A 15,671-nucleotide genomic window follows, 5' to 3' on the forward strand; every position below is an offset into this window, starting at 1 on the left:
GTTGTTTACTTGATTTTATTTCGATTTTGGAGAACTTTATCCAAAACCTATTGAAGTCAATGAGATGGGCTTTTCATAGGATATCGGGGCGGGGGGGGTGGTCAGCTCCAGCTGAAGACGCCTAAATGTAGGTGTCTGTGTGTGAGCTAGGTATCTGAGCTCTAGTTTTCTCAGTGGAGATCTAGGTCTGGATTCAGATGCTTCAGGCTTGGTGTCTAATGCCATTTCAGTTCTGCTTGGCCTTCAGCTGTTCCAGAGGGACACCGATCTCTAAGGTCCCGTTAATTGAGTCAGTACAGTCTGTAGACATAGAGAGCAATTCATCACATCTTGAATCTCTCTCTAAGCTTCATTAACTGTATTGACTGCATCTCTTTTGACTGTATCGGGGACTTACTCAGTATGCTCACACAAAGATACCTACACCTAACAAACTGAATACTGCTCCAAGGGTATAAAATCTCATGCTGCTGGGTGAAATCCCTACTCTGTTGACATTGGTAAGAGTTTTGCCACAAACTTCAGTCAGACTAGGACTTCACTTTCTGTGCTCTATGCAGTACTTCGTATCCAAGCCTTTTGTTCAGCTTTACTTCTTTAATTAAAATTTCCTACAGGCTCTTGAATTAACTCCCCTATCCATCTGTTACTCCACGAATATCCCTGATAATGTCTTACAGTAGCTCCCAAAGAGCCTGGGAAAAAAAGCTACGATATAATATCAGCACAGTTGGGTAGTGAAGTACAAGATAAGCATTAAACTTTTCTAAGGGCACCTACACCCTGCAGTAAAGCATGGCACTGAGGTCCAAGTCCGACAGAGATGTGGGCAGGTGTCTCCACACATCACTATGCAGTTCCTTATGGAAGATAATAACGTGGGTCTCAAAAGCAGTACAGCTGCCTGTGTCCCTGAGACAGTGACCCTTGGTTTAGGGACAGCCCCACGTTAGTGCAGCTGTATTGCCCTGCGCTGGAACAAGCTGTCTTGGGGTTTGCTGGGATATTTCTGTACTGCTGTACTGTAGAATGTAAGTGTGCTTTAAATAGAAAATATGTTCACCAGCTATCTGTGAGATGCTTTTTAATAATGTGCTCTGCTATTTTTTGTGATATATTCTGCTTTGAGGAGCTTTTTTTCTGTTTGTGAGCTAAGAAATTGTGCCAGAATAACTGAGAGCACTCCTAAGACTGGAAATGACTACATGTGAAAAGAACAACTCATTATTTGAATAAGTTTGCCTGAAGGGGGAATTTCTAAACTTTTAGTAAAATTCCATTCCCCTTCCTTCATGTTAATTAAATTAAAGCTGGGAGGATAGGAGAGCATAGCATGGTAGCGTGATATATCTGAGGCACAACTCCAGAAACCAAAAGTCATCTTACCCCCCTTGGCTTGTCTGTCTTTTTATTGAACGCCGTGAGATTTCATTTGCAATAATGAACTGCTTTTATGCCAGACTTTTCAGTACTACCAAATGAAAGGAGGAACATGTTGACAGGAAGTGAAAGTAGCATAATCTCTGCAGAAGCCCATGGCTGAATCGCTGCTCTGTCCATCCCTGCGCTGGTTGATACGGCGTCAGGAGGGTTTTTTCCTTCCACTGACTTGAATAAAAGAAGGATCGATTCCTAACTGACCACCTGCATCAGGGCATCAGAGTCACATTTCTTTTAGTTACAAATCATCCCCACAGTAAAATGGGATTAAATAGTGCATGTTTATGACATCCAACAAAATCTTTCAGGAAGATCACATTATCCTTGGAATCAGTCTTTTCAGGCAGTCTTGTGGAGTGGGTTAATGCAGTAGCAATATTTCTCCATCTTTTTCCCCATTTCTCTTTCTCACACTTGGAAGCGGTGACTTCTGGCTGTTCTGTGCTGGGCCACATGCAGGCACAGCAGGAGGCTCTTGGCTCCTCTGACTGCATTTGTTGTCCAAACAACTGCTCCTTACTCCCTCACAGGGAGACGCAGTGAGCAGAAAGAAATATTTTGCAGGCCAGATGGGGCTAATGGGCCACAAACTGGAGCAATCTGACCAAAATACATATTTAATTAAAGGTTGTTTCTTGAATGTCTGGAAGGGAATTATGCACCGTGCTTGACTGGTTTGCGGTGACCAGATCTAGTTTTGCATGTTTCAACTCCTGATCATGTCAGTCGTATTCAGTGGCACTCAGACTTCCCAGGAATTGCTTAGTCCCTTCATACATACGTACATACATACTTCAGATAATCCTCAAATAGGCTTAAGTGCAATTCTGCTAAGTGACACCCCTGCAGTATATGACTGTTGTCACATCCACTGCGGTAATTTCTGGAAAAATCTCCTTTGCTAGTTTGCTTTTGTTTTGTTTGCTTGTGTTCTTCCCCCAAAAAGTTGGCTTTAAGTCTGTATATCCAAATGAAAGTTAGTGCTGCTTGTGCAAAATGCAAGGAATTTCCCTCAGGCCTGTGCTTTATGCCCTTCATACCTTTAGGAGCGATTCTCCAGATTTCACCAGCTAGGCAGGATCTGATTAGGGTAACATATGTGTAAGAGGTATGCCAGGAATGACAGTGGACTTCAGTTGCTGGTCTTCGTTATTCAGTAATTTTTTTTTTTTCTTTTTGCCCTGCACTGACATCCCGAAGTTAGATCTCTGTTGAGATATACATCTGAGACCCTTATCATTTGTGGACTTCTCTCAAAATGTCCCCTGGACCAGATTCATTTCAGAGTAATGATCTGCTTCTCTACATTTCCCCTGTTGCTTATTTAAATAGGAGATGCTCCTTTACGTCCTCAGTCAAATGACAGTGCAACATTTAGAAGATCTCTTAAAGCAGCTGCTGCTGCACTCTGCACCAGCAGAGGTTTCATTTCATTAGTGGAAAATAAATTCTTGTTAAGCAAATGGTATACAAAATGTTATGTAACAGGAAGCATCTAATGAGAAGATACTTAAAGTTCTGTGTATGTTGTATGCACATGTCCAGTTAAGTTTTTCTCAGCCTGATTGTGCAAAAGAATTTATCTGTCCTAAGTAAGGAATGAATTTGTTTTTCTAGTATTCTCATCATGCTGGTACTAACATACCTGACATTGAAAAGCTTTGAGATTCTCCAAGAGAACATTTGTAGAATACTGTAGTGACTTCAGAATACAAAGACAGAAATAAGAATAAGCATATTTGGGTTTCAGATTGATTAGTTATGAATATCAATGAGGAATTTTGGTTATTTAAAAATGTCTACTGCCAGCACTTCCAGTGCTTTCTGATGATGGCTGTGGCTGGCCCAGTGTCTTCTCCCTTTCTCTCCAGTTAGAACACCAAGAGCCAAGAAAAGAATTTATAAGACAGGTCATAGTTAAGGATCAGCCTGTTTGCCTCCAGATCCATCAGAAAGTAGGTACTTACCTGTGTTCAGATAAAACACTGCAGAAGAAGGAGCCTAACATATGAGGCATCAAGATAGCAGCAATAGCAGAGGTCTGGAAGAAATTTCCTAGAAAGGACCATATTGGCCAAAGACACCCAGACAAGATGTTGTCTTGACTGGTAAGATGCCAAGGGTCAGACCACAAAACTAAAAGAAATGAGATCAGGCTGAGATCTTAAGTTATGGCTAAGATCCAGCCCTCAAAAGGAAAGAATCAGATGAGGGTTGGAAGACTTTGTCTGGGAAAAGAGACGTCTCCTCTGCCTTTAATTCTCTGGCTGATGGTATAAAGGAGAAGCTTATGCCCTTTTATTAGACAAGTAATATGCCTAGTTTAGTCGCATAATAGTACCAGTATGTCTGTGTGTATAAAAATATATATGTTGGAGCTTTTGTGTGGACGCAGGCCAAAGGTTGATGTCAGTCAGCGTAGCTGTGAGCAAATACCTAGTCACTGAGCTGCTGAATGCAATGCTTGTCCCACCACACTTTCCTGTATTCACCAGTTACCTAAAATGTGGTGATCCAGTGAGCCACTCATACACAGAATGGACCTTGACTAAATGTACTGTTTAAGTTCTCTTCGTAATAGTTTCTAAAGGTGAATCTATTACTGAAGTGAGATATGCAGTTGATATTCCATAAGCAAAATAGAGGGTATGCGAATCTTATTAGAGATATTATAGCCAATAAATTTTGAGCTATCTGTGAATGACCTTGGTCAGACTTTCAGCAGCGTAGGGAAGATTTGGAGGTCAAACTTTTGAAGATGCCCGAAAGCCCGTTTTTAAATTATAGTCAACTGACTTTCCATCAGTATCTGAAATATTAAAAATGGGTTGGAAATGGGACTCAGTCTCCTAAATGATCTTTAAAAACAGGTAGACAAAACTTTGTAAGAATGAGAGGCGTGAGTCAAAGAAGTAAACTCAGTGGGTTTTCCCCCTCTTCAGATATCCTGCATGATTGGGATAGATCACTTCCCAAGGGTCTGGATGTGAAGTGAAGGAGTAGACAGATTTTAATTTGTTCTTCTTGCTCACTGCAGGATGGATATGTGTCACCTCTTTATTCCCTGGAGGCCCTTGAAAAGCCTATGAAAAATAGATTTTTTTTGTCCATCTCAGCTCTTTCTGATGTTCAAGAGGTGAACCTCCCAGGCAGGGCTAGCCAAACTCTCTTCCTGCTTATGACCCACCAAGCTGTTATTGTTTCCAGAGCAGCACTTTCTTTGCCCTCTAATACCAGACACAAAGGGCAGCCATATTTTAGTCACCTCCATCTGTTTGATTAAAAAATGGCTTGTCTAGTCATGGAATGTGCCAAGAGATTTCATATAACAGTTTTTCATACCACTTGTACTTTGGTTTCTCTCCACGTAAAGCTTTCCAGGAAAAGGTTTTCATATTCTGCATCCCAAGACTAATAAAAAATTGAAACAAATTCTTTGTAGGATGTTAATTGCAGCACACTTTTCTTTTCCTCTCTTCTCTGATTTTAGCAGCTTTCTCTAAAAGTGTTCTTTTTGCTTATTCTACAGACTGTATGTGGATGGACCTTTTGGAAGTCCCTTTGAGGAATCCCTGAACTACGAGGTCAGCCTCTGCGTGGCTGGAGGTATTGGAGTTACACCATTTGCATCAGTACTCAACACGCTGCTGTAAGTGAGCTTAAGCCTTTTAAAGTAATTTCCCCCCAATTTACCATAGTAGTGCATGTCAAAAAGACTTTCAGAGTATTTAAAAACTTCCATTAGCATAGCATAAGTGAATAATTCCTTGGAGAGAGGTAGGGGACTGGGATGTCCCCTAAAGAGCATAAATCATCTCATACAAGCTTTGTAACCCAAAGAGTTGTGGCAGAGTTGTGCCAGTAATGAACCTGAGCTGGGACAGTGTCACTAACCTTTATATCCTGCCACCAGCCTAGCCTGTGATTAATGTAGTCACAGCCCGTCAGCTAGACTTGTTCCCCTAGTCCCAGCTTAGACGAGGCTATGGACTATGACACTGAGTTTTTGGGAGTCAGGAAGTTGTGACAGTCTTTCTGCTGGAAATGCAGGGCCAGCTCTCCTGGTCTGTTTGACTTCTGTAAATGTGTAAGCTTAAGGTTTTAAGGGAAAGGGACCAACTTGGATTCAGATAGCATTCGGATGTTTGACTCCATTTGAAAAATTTAAATTTTAGGTATGCCTTTTTCTTTACTTTTTTTTTCTTGTTTCTCTTTTTTTCTTTTTTTTTTTTTTTTTTTAATTTAAAGCCTTTGACATTCTGTCAAACCTTTCACCTCTTGTTTCTCTGTCACATTGGCAACATGGTTCCCACCAAACCTTACACTGTGTGAAATAGGCTTGCTTTTACGATTGCTATTGATTTTTTTTTTTTTTTTTTGCTAGATTATTGGCTAAGAGCTCCAGTCACAGGTAAAGCACTCCTGTTTCATAGGCACTGTATAAACAGCCAACCAAAGCAGCAAACCTTCCTTGAAGTGTTGAAAGGCTAGCTGGCTTTGGAGGGTTTTACAATGCACAGCTGAAGCATTTGTTCTAAGATGAACATGCCAATGGCCAGCTCTAACTCCAAAGTGAAGTTAAAGCCTGGAATTTAGATGCTGTGCACATTCTTCTGTCCTTGATTCGGGCTGGACCTGACAGTGCTGAGTGCTTCTTGAAATTATCATCCCCACCTGTCTCATAGCGCTGCAGCCCTCAAAGACCATCTTGGGCTCCCTCATTTTCTTTTCCTTGATCATCCTCTCAAAAAGAGAGTACCTTTTTGCTGAAAGCCTGGGGCCCAGGTGGATAAGATGACCATTTTCCTCATGATGGATTATCCTTGACACTGCTTAGCAAAAATATCACAGATAACAATGATGGGCCAACTGCAGGTAACGAGATGTTTGCCTCTACCAGTGTGTTATCAGAGGCTGTAGGAACTTGCACAGACATTTCCATAGAAGGTTAGCGTCCAAAAGCTTTTGCAATGTTCATTTATCTGGATAGAGCCATACATGGGCTTCCAAGCAGCCAATGTCATAACCTGCCTTTGTAGCTAATCTTCCCCTTGTGCACTGTAACATTATACAGGGGAATCATTCTGTAATTCTGGGAAAAAGTAACAGTCTAAGCCTGCTTTCCTTCTCAGTATTTAAAGAAAGCACTGGTTTAGTGGATGATCTGCCTGTTGTCTTTGCCCCAACTTAGAAGCAGAATTTGGCAGGTGTGAACATGCAAACTGCCTTGCGATGCCAGCGCTGCAGGGCAGCGGGGCCAGTCCTGTTGTGTCAAGGACGTGCGGGTCTGGGGGAGATCAGAAGCCCGTCGACAAAGTCATTTGTTTCCTGCTCGGTAGTGTTCCAGTTGGATGTACACAATTTAATTCCTGCTCCTGCCCTTCCCTCCACTTAACTCTTGAACCCTATGCCCTATTTTTAAGGAAATATAATTTACATTAAGGAAAGATAGTGGCTTTCATGCAGAAGGGTCTGTAAATAATGGCTGTTACTATGGGCAGTGGTAACATCGAAACACACAAGAAGAGTTACATACATGTGGATTTGGTTGTAATGGGGGATTGCACCTTTATCGCATAGTATATCCTGCTGGAGGTAGACCCAAGCATATGTGTCTGAGGTGCTATTTTAAATCTATGCTTGAATTGTTTCATGAAGTCTTGCAGTCCGGCCTCTTTGTCCAGTTGCAATGTTTCATCACCGAGAGTGGTGGTTTTGAGCTACAGCAGTTCAACACAAAATGCCTTGCATTTTTCTCTTCTTTTATCCCTTTTTATGGTGAAAGGCACTTATTCTCCTTGCTACTGCTTATAGTTATCTTGTCACATCTGACCAGATTGTGACCCTTCCTAAGGGCTTGTCTTAGTATAGGCAGTCAGAAAAAGATGGAGGAAATCCTGCTCTGCAGGTCAACAGTTTACATATAAAAAACCTGAAATCAGGACTTGAAAAACACTGTACTCTCCAGTCTTAAAGTACTTTTTTTCTCTCTGTGGGGAGTTTACAGGAAAGGTGAGTTTTCAGTCCCTACATGCTACTGAGAATGTCTCCATCCTTGCCCCTCGGGCTTACAGTGGAGGCTGGGGGTGTGGGGAGGTAAGGCAGTGACTGGAGTCATCACTTAGGTAGATCTATTAATACAATACCCTTGATGGATGTGCTAGCAACCCTAGAGTTTGAAATAATGCACAATGGATATGGTGAGACGTATCGTGAAACTTTTTGACGGGGGTTGGCTCCTGGGACTAGTTGACAGGCTATGGCCTTCTCTATCTGAAAATTATTTTGGGCAGAAAAGGAGGAAACAATCTGCGCACTGGCTATTTCAGTGATCAGAACAACAGAAAACAGCATTGGCTAACTAAGAGGATACTTCCTGGATATTTGTGCTCTGTTTGAACTCATTAATGATCAGGATTTTTTTCACTTCTGTTTTCTTTCCCAGTTCATTCCAGTCCTTCCTTTGTGCTATATTTGTGTTTTATTTGCATTGGAAATCTGACACGAGAGTCCTGTTTTTCTAAATGCAACGCCAGAATCTGCCCATGACTGCACTTTCCCCACCAGCATTTTCGGAGGACTGTAATATATCACAGTTTCCTAACACAATGGAGCTCTGATTTGATTTGGTCTTTGTGATTTTGCTAGAGTATTAATTATAATCAAGCAGAGCCTTTCACATATAAAGGCAGAATTAAGTCCTGACATTATTGCGTTTGTCAATATTTTCCTCTTATGGGTTGCTTTATAAACCTAATAAAGAATTGACATAATACATTTGAACTTAGAATGTCCGCTTTGCTTTGAAATAAAAGTTTGATGATGATGCATGAATCCATATTTGCTGCCCAAATCATCTGTATAGCTGACAACGTCCTAATGCAGAAACAGTATCTGTGAAGGGTGTTCGCTCTGTGCTAGAGATTTAATATTCTCAGGATCATCATAATAGGCTGCATTGGTCATTTCAGTGTCTGATGTATCATAGGATGAAGAACAACTCAGCAGTTAGCTTCTAATGGAAATTCACGTTTCCACTAATGAATATAAAGCATCTTAATTAATGTTTCCTTTATAAATGATAATTTTTAATTACCCAAATATTTTCTTTTCAAGTGACGGCTGGAAATGCTACAAGCTCAGAAGACTCTACTTCATTTGGGTGTGCAGGGACATTGAATCTTTTCGCTGGTTTGCAGATCTGCTCTGTATGCTGCACAACAAGGTAATGGGTGTTGCTTGGAGGGATACTGACATTATATAATTAATATATGCAGGGTATGTCCACACCACACAGCTGGCATGCTATAGAGAAGGGCAGCCTTGCTCAAAACATGCAAGGTCCAGCAGTTCTTCTGCTTGGGCTGCCTGATCCATTTATTCTTGGAGCTGCACAAACCAGTTTGAGTATCTGTCACCAGTATTTCACTGCACAGTGTTGCCATGTACCAGTAGTCTGGACGCATATCTGTAAATATCTGTAAAATTTATGAGATGGAAGAAGAACGTGCAGGTTGGGGAGTCTGAGTGGCCTTTAGCCATTTGGCTAGTAGACAGATTGAGAAGGGAGGGGGATTTACAATTTCAGGTAGATTTTAAGAGCAGTGTAGCTTCCTAAAATAATATTTTGTACACAGCATGATGTGCAGCATTCTGGGGTGCACGAAGGGGTGCTATGCAAGCATATCTTCTTCATTAAAAAGCTTGCTTCACTGATGCTGAAACCCAAGTCTCTCAGGATAGTAGGCACAAGTGACTTTACGCTTACATTAAGAGAAGGGATATTTTTTCACTAGCTGTTTTTATCATCCTCCCAGCTTTGGCAGGAGAATCGACCAGACTATATAAACATCCAGCTGTACCTCAGTCAAACAGATGGAATACAGGTATGTGGCTAAATGCTGTTGGTAAACCGAACTAGACCTTGGGGTAGTAAGACAATGCAAACTGTCAGTCAAAGGCGAAAGGGAATTACTGCAGATGGTAAAAACAGGAAATGAGGCCATAAACTCAAGTGACTGATTCATTACTAGGGCAAAAGAGCAAGTCCATCCCCACAACATTAAGGGAATCTAGTCTAGTAGCCTTAACTTGATTAGATGTGGGCAGAAATCCATATCTTCCTTTTCTAGGAAAGAGGTCCTTCCAGGCCAGGCCACGGACCAGACAGTTGGCTGTGTTTTATGGGAAATCTGCATCATTTCTGGGCTAAGAATCAAAACAGAATAGTTCTAGGAGCTTGCAAGCTCAAATCTTCTTTTCAAATAAATATTTTGAAAGAAACCAGCTATTTTTAAAAGCTTTGGATTTCTTTGTCTCAAATATAGACAAAAGTTACAAATCTCTTGATGTGTAAGACTGGAAATTACACTGAACTGTCGATTGTCATGTATTACCAACGCCAAAGCTGGGCTAATTCCTCAGATCTTGGCATCTCCCATAGCTATTTACGTGTATGATCTTCATTTTACGTTATTTAGCACATGAACCTAGGCCTGATTCTTTACCCTGCTGCATCCAGAAGCTTTCCATTGACTGCAGCGGGCCCAGAACCAAGCCTAACAATTACTACAAAACATGAAATGCAGTGAGAAACCATGCCCAAAGGATTTTGATCTGGCTGGTATCAAGTGGAGACAGCATAACATTCACAGCTCTGGTAGGAACACTATCCAATAGTCTAAATAATGTGATAGCTACAGTAGTTATGAACAGTACTCCACAGATTTAATGCCTGCATGACATATGTCAACTGGAATGGGGTGCTTGAAGATACCTAATTGATGAACCTGGTATGTGGTGGTTAGGTTAAAATTAAAACCCGAAGCAGGGCTGCATTGCAATGACACAGCAAGATTGTAATAATAGACAATTCAAGGCAAGTTTTCTAATAATGTGTATCAAGCAGCTACTGAATTTATTTGAGTCAGTTTTGCTTTAAGTCTTTCTTTAAAGTCACTTTTCTTTTGTGGCTGTTGAACAAAAGTGGCATGAAATATAATGCTGCTCGTGATTTCTCAACTCAACTCTCCATTGCCATACAGCTTCTGTGTTCACTGATGTTCATCCAAAGTGCTGACTGCTACCAGAATTAGGGCAGTTTCGCTTCATGCTCCCTTTGCTCAGAAGTAGCATCCCTATGTGACAACAGGGAGCCAAGCCCATCCTTCAGCAAAGGCGTCTTGAATATAAAAGCCCAACAGAGGATGAGTTACCCAAGGCTGTGTGTTTGCACTGGTACGAGCAATGTTTCAGGTCATTCAGCAGTGGAGTGAATCTGGTAGCCTAGATAAGATGTAACTTCTCTCTGCCTTTCTATCGCATTAGGACAGAAAACCAAAGAAAGGGAATGCCCTGCAATGGAAGGGCATTTGACCGTATCAAAATGCTGGTGGGTTAGCACTGCTGGAATGGGTTGGGATCCATCCAGGGAGCAGTTTTGGCTGCTTTCTGCTGCTACGGCAGCTCAGAACAGCTGGCAAACTACTCTCAGGGAGAAATGTAAGATTTCCCTTGTTACTTTTTCAGACCTAGTCATCTTAGTAGTTACTTGTACAAAGTTAAAAAAAAGACTTCAGACGGAAATATGATTTTTGCATCAGCAGTGTTTCTTCCAGCTTAGCATTAAAACCCAATGAGGGAATGAATAATAGGAGCGTGGTTATTTTTTTATGGCTCAAATAAATTGGTTTAAAAGTAGTGGGGAGATTAATGAGCATCTGCATGAGGAACAATGTATAACAAACACCAAGGAGAGCCATGGAAAAGGCAGTGAGCAGAGGCATTGGTGCATGAAATGGCTGCAGTTTTAATCACAACTGTCTGATACTTGTGCTCAGGTTTTACACCTCAGCGATATGGTAAGTCAGCCAACGTCAGAAATGGGAGCCCTGGGTGATATGAGGCAATTTGCAAATCAGGCAGAGTGGAATTTTTTGTTTCTTGCAGAAAATAATTGGTGAAAAATATCAAGCTTTAAACTCAAGGCTTTTGATTGGACGACCCCGGTGGAAACTCCTTTTTGATGAAATAGCAAAGTGTAACAGGCGGTAAGTACCAGTCCACTTGAAGGATGCCACAATTTGAAGGGTGGGGATACTATCTGTTTCCAGCTATGGTTGTATGAAAATATTTCTGGGTTTTATCTTAGAGTGTAATGTTTAAGCTACTGATGTTGAAATTGGCTAATATTTTGCTGTGAGAGACAGCCTGTATAAACTGAAACTTTTTTTTTTTTTAACACTCAGAACAGTTCATCTTTTCATGCAGCTAGGATGTTCAGTGGCCCAGAAAATAAAAGTAATAGATTTCCATCTCACTGCACAGAGATTGCATATGTTTTTGTCCGCGGCAATATCTTGCTTGCAACATATGCTGGTTTTGTATAAAAGTTGCATTTTTTAAAATTGTTGACTTCTTCTATAATTTTCATGATTTATGGTGCTGGTTTACAAACAGAATGCACAAGGAAGAAGCTGACTGTCCTGTATTGTTTTTATTCAGAGGATATATTGTCTTTGGAGATTCCTGGCACTTTTTTATTCTTTATAAGACCTGCCAATGCCTTTATACTGTGCTAGGCAAACATATTATGGTCTGAAACAAGACAGTTGTAAACCAGAGAAGACATTCAATTAGACTACAGAATGTCTTTGTCCAGATCCAGCTTTGCTGGTTGAGTATTTTACACCCCACTAGCAGCAGTTTTCTGCCTCAAAAGCTGATCTGGCAGAAAGGGTTGTGTGAGTCTTCCCTAATCCACTTCTGGTATAGTCAGTGGGGTGGGAGCAAACCACCCTCAGCTGTTGATAGTAATCTGGGTGCACCAGGTTGAGAAGTGTTCTCGTGATCCCGTTCACCTGCAGAACTTTTCCTCAAGAACATCTTGTGCTCTCTCGCACTTGCAAAGTGAACATCTTCCCATGGCTTATTGACTTTCCTCTTCTGAGGCTGCATATGACTAGGGGACACTGAGCCCTGGCTCTTGAGAAGTATTGAATGCCAATATGTATCACAGTTGGCAGCATAAGCTGCTGACAATATTGTCTTGGATTCAGGTCCTAGAGGATGTTGTGGACAGGGTCCCTTGCCAGGATGCCCCAAAGGCTGCTACGGAGCCACATCCCTAGCAGGATTCTCACACACAAGTATCACTTAGAGAAGGGTTTTATAGTAAAGAACCATGGGAAAGAAAGGAAAATAGAGAGGTCAGAGAAGCAAGTTGACTCACTGGCTCAGAGTCCTCTGCATGGAGGAGTGTTGACCTTTTATGCTCTGTTCGAATGCCTTTTTTGTTTAACTGTGTGAATGCAGTTTTAAAAGATGAAAATGATGAGGTTTCTGCCACTTCCTTGCAAGGCTGTAAGTGCACATAATATAGATGAAGCTATTAGTGGTAGTTATACTTGCTTTTTCTTTCCATCGCATTACTCCTAATTGGACTTCAAGTACAATTTCCTCTGCATCTCCACATCAGGTCTTTAAATTGTACAACCATTTCCAAGCAAGGTGTCTTTTAGTACCTAAATAACGTTCTGACTTTTTTGATTATCCTGCAGTTGCTAAGATGTAGGCTTTCTCACCCTTTGTCACCCCTTTATAGATACAGGTCAGCATCTATACATATAGATGCATGTTATATGATAGTCAGTAGTGCAACCTGTAACTCAGCTGCTGTAGGTAAATATATAAACTTACCTGCTGTAGGTAAATATTCTCCCTGTTTCCCTGGACAAGACGGAATCTTCTATTTTTCAGTATAGTCCAAGTCTTCCCATTTCCTGGTCTCCTCCTAACTTTATTTCAGTTCTTATTTCCCAGTAACTTTCCATCTAAACGACCCTGCTGTAATACAGAGACACAAAAAAAAAAACCCAAACCCCCAAAAAAACCAAAAAACAGGGCAACCAAGTTGTTCCCAACATCTGGTGCCAGTGTTCAGGCTTTCACATGTATTTGCAATCATCCCCTTGGGCTTGTTTATGGGCAGCCAAGATATTTTCCACTTTTTATCTCGTGTTTTTAGTAAAAGCTGCATGTAAATAAACACGCAGCTGGCAAACGGCTCATCGGTTTAGCCATCTGATTGGTTTGTGGTTTGTGAATTGTTGCTGTTGTTGCTGTTTGGGTCCCAAATAAGCAAAGTGCATTTGTAAGTGTCTGAGCTTTGCCAGACCTTCAGAGCGTGACATGGGACAACCCAGCATCAGGTTCCTGATTCTTTCTTCTGGACTAAGAGGAGCAGACGCGTGCCATCTACTGTTGATATTTTATATGACACCCGCAGTCCCAAGGATGTGCATTGGGGCAGTTTATATAATAAATCGTTGGTCTTGTTTTTCGTGCTCCCTTTTTGGGGGTGGAGCAGCAGCCTTGTTTCTGTTCAGTTGTCTCCTGGATGAAAAGCTTATACCATGCCTTGGCTGCCATGCTTTCTCAATTTTGCTTAGTTCAAACGGGCGCGTGCTTTTTTCCAGATGGAGACTGACTTAGAAAAAGGCATGAATATCTGTAGGAGAGGAAGGCGTGGAGCACCATGATACATTTCTTGTGCCCCGTAGAGGAGAAATCTCTCTCTAGGAATGAATATGGGATTTAAAACTGGAATATTTAAAGTCCTGACTCTGTCCTTTCTGGGTAGCAAAGTATTTCACCTCTCCCTCACCTCCTGCTGTTCATAAAATGGATGTAAAAATATATGCTGACCTGCTTATCCCGTAAGACACTGAGGAGTTATTTGCTTAGTGCTCTGAATGAGGAAAATCCTATATTAAACTTTATAATTATTACAAAGAATGGCTTATAACACAGTTTCCCTAATTATAAACATGTTAGTGGTGTTTGAAAGATTTTCAGACATTATGCCTCAGCGATACCTAGCTGCCTGTTTTCATCTGAGCAACAAGATGAGCCATTGACCCAAACAAGCAATAGGCAATTAAAGCCCATCAGCTCAGGGCAGTAGCGTGCTGCTCCGTGTAGTAGCTGCTTTCAGCCACTCGCCTGCTTGTGTCACAGCAGCCAGGCAGGAGCCAAATGAGGCGGGGAGGAAGGTATCTGCAAGCAGGGGAGTGGGGGGCGAAGGTGGGGAGGACGTGGGGCGTGAACTCTGGGTGGTAAGCGGTACACAGAGGGATGTCCAGAATAGATGCTGATGGTGGGTATCCAGGGAAGGAAGTTTGAGAGCCTCTGGATCATGGGGCATTGGCTCAGCTGGGTTTCAGGAGACCTTCTTAGTCTCTTGTGTGACCTTAGGCAAATCATTTAACCGTTCTGTGATTTTGTTTACTAGCCAAAAATTCTGTGCCCCTTGGAAGGATGTTGCTGGGATGGGAATACATTAGCAGAATGTGCTGCTTAGCCATCTGTGCTTTGGGGGGCTATATATATGTAATGAAAGGGACAGACGAACTCTTTGGGTTTTATTTATCAGTTGTGCGTACTAGTTAGACTAATGAAAACAAACAACAACACTAATTCTCTCAATTAAATACACAGTAGAAAACAGATTCTTGCTGGCAGCTCAGGCACCTTTTTTCTCCACTGTGCACAGATTAGAGGGTGTTCAGGTTCTGCAAGTGCTGAGGCATCCTATTTGAGAGCAGCGAGCAATAGTGTTCTCATTATTTCTGCAAGTCCAACCACCAACACAACACCCCTTGCCATTAAAAGGAGTACGGCCAGGACAGGAAAGTTTAATAGATACACGTAACGGTGAGAAAAGTACGAGTTACGAATGTTTGATACGAGAGATGACGTAATGGAAGGCAGTTCAAGTCAGTGTTGTAAGGTGCCTGCACAAAGATACCACCTGCGTAACTTTGTGATGCTTTTTGATGTTTGAGTCCTCGGTTGTACCACGCCAGTGCTGCTGTGCGCTGGTACAGCGCGGACTGCCGTGCTGTTCGGGCTGCTGCATCAGGCACGTACACTTGACAGTATGCATCAAAGACTTCTTCTTATATGTGTTAGTTCCCTTCTCTCGCCAAACACATACAGAGGCAGCTTTAAACTGTGCATTTGATTATCCTGCATGTGCAGGATATTAAATATAACTATATTAAATAGTTACTGGATAAAATACTGAAACAGTCCTGGAGGCAGGGACCAGAACTCGTCTCCAGCCTCTTGGTGCGTGCTGTATATCAGAATAGAGTCATGTTCCCTTTTCCGTGCTCTCTCTCCATCCCAGTAAATCTTTAAGATCTTTCTCTGTAGTGCCACAATTTCAG

General features: G+C 41.7%; 1 protein-coding gene across 1 annotated transcript in view; it reads left to right on the forward strand.

Annotated features, from left to right (window-relative positions):
- Positions 1-4,969: 4,969 nt before the first annotated feature.
- LOC104072863 (NADPH oxidase 4-like) overlaps positions 4,970-15,671 on the forward strand; it is a gene marked incomplete at its 5' end in the record, with an annotated part of 12,140 nt that continues 1,438 nt past the window's right edge. The window contains 4 exons of the mRNA XM_009572459.1: positions 4,970-5,089; positions 8,557-8,665; positions 9,258-9,326; positions 11,389-11,489. Of these exons, the coding sequence (XP_009570754.1) occupies positions 4,970-5,089; positions 8,557-8,665; positions 9,258-9,326; positions 11,389-11,489 (399 nt within the window). The remainder of the gene's footprint in view (positions 5,090-8,556; positions 8,666-9,257; positions 9,327-11,388; positions 11,490-15,671) is intronic.

The sequence above is a fragment of the Fulmarus glacialis genome, unplaced genomic scaffold (genome assembly GCF_000690835.1).
Source record: "Fulmarus glacialis isolate BGI_N327 unplaced genomic scaffold, ASM69083v1 scaffold12322, whole genome shotgun sequence".
In the NCBI taxonomy this organism is placed as follows: domain Eukaryota; kingdom Metazoa; phylum Chordata; class Aves; order Procellariiformes; family Procellariidae; genus Fulmarus; species Fulmarus glacialis.